The following is a 3,100-nucleotide window of genomic DNA, read 5'->3' on the forward strand; positions in this document are numbered from 1 at the left end:
GTTCAATATTTCCTGCATCTTCAGTTTCTACTTCTCAACTTTTATTTTTTTTAAATTTTATGAAGTTTCAGTTTCATCTGTGACTTCTGATGAGAGTTGAAATTTCTGCAAAATATTTTGAAAATACACCGTTTACATCAGGTTGTCCAACTTTCTTTTCTTTTTTTCCCCCCTTCGAGACAAAATGAAAAGTGTGAAATAAATCGTTCTAATATGGGATTTATTGTGAAACTTGGGGGCTTTTATTTTGAAAAGTTGTGGTGTTCATTCTTTATGGCCCCGCCCCCTCTGCTGCGGTCCAGCTGAAAATATCAGAATTTCTGTCTTTCATGCCCAGCGTGAGAGTCTCTGCTGCGTTTGTGTCCTCTGACCTCTGCGTGTCTCGCTGTGGGCGGAGCTCCAGGTGGAGGAAGCTGAGAGGAGATCTCGTTAATCGATCACGTTGATAGCGGCGTTCTCTTTTTTTTTTTTTTCTTGCAGGTGAAACATCTGGAGGTGAGCTGCTCGTCGATGGCCGAAGACATCTGCAGGAAGAGCTCCGTCATAGAGACATACGTGATGGAAAGCCGCATAGGTGAGAAATACAGAGAGGGTCGGGAGGGGGGCGGAGCTTAATGTGGAAACGCAGAAATGGAGATGTTTGTCGTCTTATGGCGGTGACGAGGACGTCTGCGGTTAACGATGAGGACAAAAGTGCTGTGATTGACGTGTATTCGGGTGTTAGAGATTCCAGCCAATCGCGGGTCGTTTCTGTGAGAGTGCGTTCCTATTGGCTGTTCTCGAAAACACCTCAACTCTCAGATCTGAAGCCTGATTGGCTGGTGGAGAAAAAGTTGCGAAAGCGGACATTGCAAAGCAGAGTGTGTGTGTATGTGTGTGGGGGGGATAAAGCCCCCCCCCCCTCATTGTCTCCTGCTGTTTTCCATTTCATGTGTGACTGCTCTCACCTCCTCTATCTCCCCATTAACTCTGATGATGCTCGATCTAATGGACACTAAAGCACAGCTGCGTGTGTGCTGCAGGGTTGCTAGGCAACAGTGTTGACTGGTTGGTGCCTTGCTCCGGGGCTCCTCGGCAGCTCCATCTGAGACGATGACTCGTTCCCATGGTAACCAGCCGAGTCAGACTGAAGATCCCGTTTTCACGTTGACATCCGATTTTTATTTATTTCATTTGGTTTTAAAATGTTCATTTAAAATAAAAACGGTGAAAGTAAAATAACGAAGATGTTCGACTCGTGAAATATGAGTCAGTTTGTTGAAATCCAGAAATGTGTCAAAGGTTGAAGTTTGGTTCACGTTGGCGCCTCTTGTGGTGATGAGCTGTAACTGCAGCTGAATAAACACCTGGACGTGACCTCATTGAGAGACAGGAAGTGACATCACAGACATTCAGATCCAATGAATGAATGATGATGTCATCTGTCAGAGACCATCATTCAAGAAACCTCTTCATCACTCTTTATCTCCTCTTCGTCCCTCTCTAACTCCTCTCCATCACTCTTCGTCCCTCTCTAACTCCTCTCCATCACTCTTCGTCCCTCTCTAACTCCTCTCCATCACTCTTCGTCCCTCTCTAACTCCTCTCCATCACTCTTCGTCCCTCTCTAACTCCTCTCCATCACTCTTCGTCCCTCTCTAACTCCTCTCCATCACTCTTCGTCCCTCTCTGTCCCCTCAGACGTGTCGGGCAGCGCGGTCGGAGGTTCTCAGGGAGAACGAGGAGGTTTCGGTTCGGTCCTCAGAGATCTGGTGAAACCAGGAGACGAGAACCTGAGAGAGATGAACAAGAAGCTGCAGAACATGTTGGAGGAACAGCTGACCAAGAACATGCACCTGCACAAGGTCACACACACACACACACACACACACACACACACACACACACACACACACACACACACACACACACACACACACACACACACACACACACACACACACACACACACAGGTTGATTTTCTGTCTTCAGAAATTATATTGATTCATATATTGATGATATTTATTGATATATTGATGATATTTATTGATATTAATTTCCAAACGTTCCGACCGTTTGATGATCTGCTTCAACGAGTCCGATACGATCAATAACCCGATCGGTGTCCGTGTGTCTCTGCAGGACCTGGAGGTTCTGTCCCAGGAGTTAGTCCGTCTCAGTAAAGACGGTCCCGGCGGCGCGGCCGGGTCGGGATGAGGCTATCGCCTGGATCCGTCCATTCCCCTCCTCCTCCGCACTGCGACCGCTCACCTCAGATGGAAGGTTTCGGGCCGGGCTGACACCTGGAACCGACTCTTCCTCCTAACCCCCCCCCCCCCTGTTCCCCTTCTCCCCTCCCCGTCCCCCTCCCCACCTCCTCCCATACATGACCTGCTGTGGGCTCCGACAACTTCCTGGAGCTGATTTTCATCACTTCAGTCTGCCTCACGGGACCTGACTAAATACTGGAACCTCTTCCACCTGTTGTTTGTTTGAAGACGAGGGAACGGAAGCTCTCATTCATGTCACCGCTGAATGTACTGTACTTAGATGGCACCGCCGGGTCCTGGCTACGACCTGGAAAAACTCCTGATTTCTATTGTAACTGACTGTAAAACTTTAACGCTCTTGACGTCGGTCTGCGGGGCTCCGGCTACGTCCTGGAGTTCCCGTCTCCTCACCGACTGACTTCATTGGTTTCTGTGTGCAGTAACTCTACGTAACGTGATCCGACTATTTCCTGGACTTCCTGTCTGCCGAATACGCGCGTGGGCTCCGTCTATGACCTGGAGTGTAGCTTTCAGCCGCGGGTGTCCGTGGTATCGATGACCTCGTCGATAAGAAGTTCGGCTGTTTGCGTGACTACGTTTAACTGATTGTATCATTACATTGTTTTTGTCTGTTAGCGTCGGGCTACGTCCTGGAGCTACCGTGTTGAACCTTCGGGTGTCTTCTCTCGTGCAGCTATTCGGGATCCCTGCTTTTATTTATTTATGTCAGGCGAGCGCGTCCACCTGCGTTTCCTGTCGGAGCTCCTTTCACAATAAGAGTCTCACTTGAAAACACACATCAGGGACGTCAAATAGCTTCGAGGTTCAGACGACTCGCTGGATTTTAAAA

The 3,100-nt window shown here is 48.6% G+C and overlaps 1 protein-coding gene across 2 annotated transcripts in view; it reads left to right on the forward strand.

Annotated features, from left to right (window-relative positions):
• The window catches only part of gripap1 (GRIP1 associated protein 1), a 23,886-nt gene extending 21,080 nt beyond the window's left edge, over positions 1–2,806 (forward strand). For both annotated transcript variants that reach the window (XM_069716600.1, XM_069716601.1), the window contains exons 27-29: positions 481–574; positions 1,681–1,844; positions 2,123–2,806. In XM_069716600.1, coding sequence (XP_069572701.1) covers positions 481–574; positions 1,681–1,844; positions 2,123–2,197 — 333 coding nt within the window. In that variant the 3' untranslated portion in view covers positions 2,198–2,806. The remainder of the gene's footprint in view (positions 1–480; positions 575–1,680; positions 1,845–2,122) is intronic.
• Positions 2,807–3,100: the final 294 nt, after the last annotated feature.

Source organism: Brachyistius frenatus, unplaced genomic scaffold (genome assembly GCF_029030835.1).
Source record: "Brachyistius frenatus isolate BFR_SWC_R1_liver_20210118 unplaced genomic scaffold, ASM2903083v1 Contig_159, whole genome shotgun sequence".
In the NCBI taxonomy this organism is placed as follows: Eukaryota; Metazoa; Chordata; class Actinopteri; family Embiotocidae; genus Brachyistius; species Brachyistius frenatus.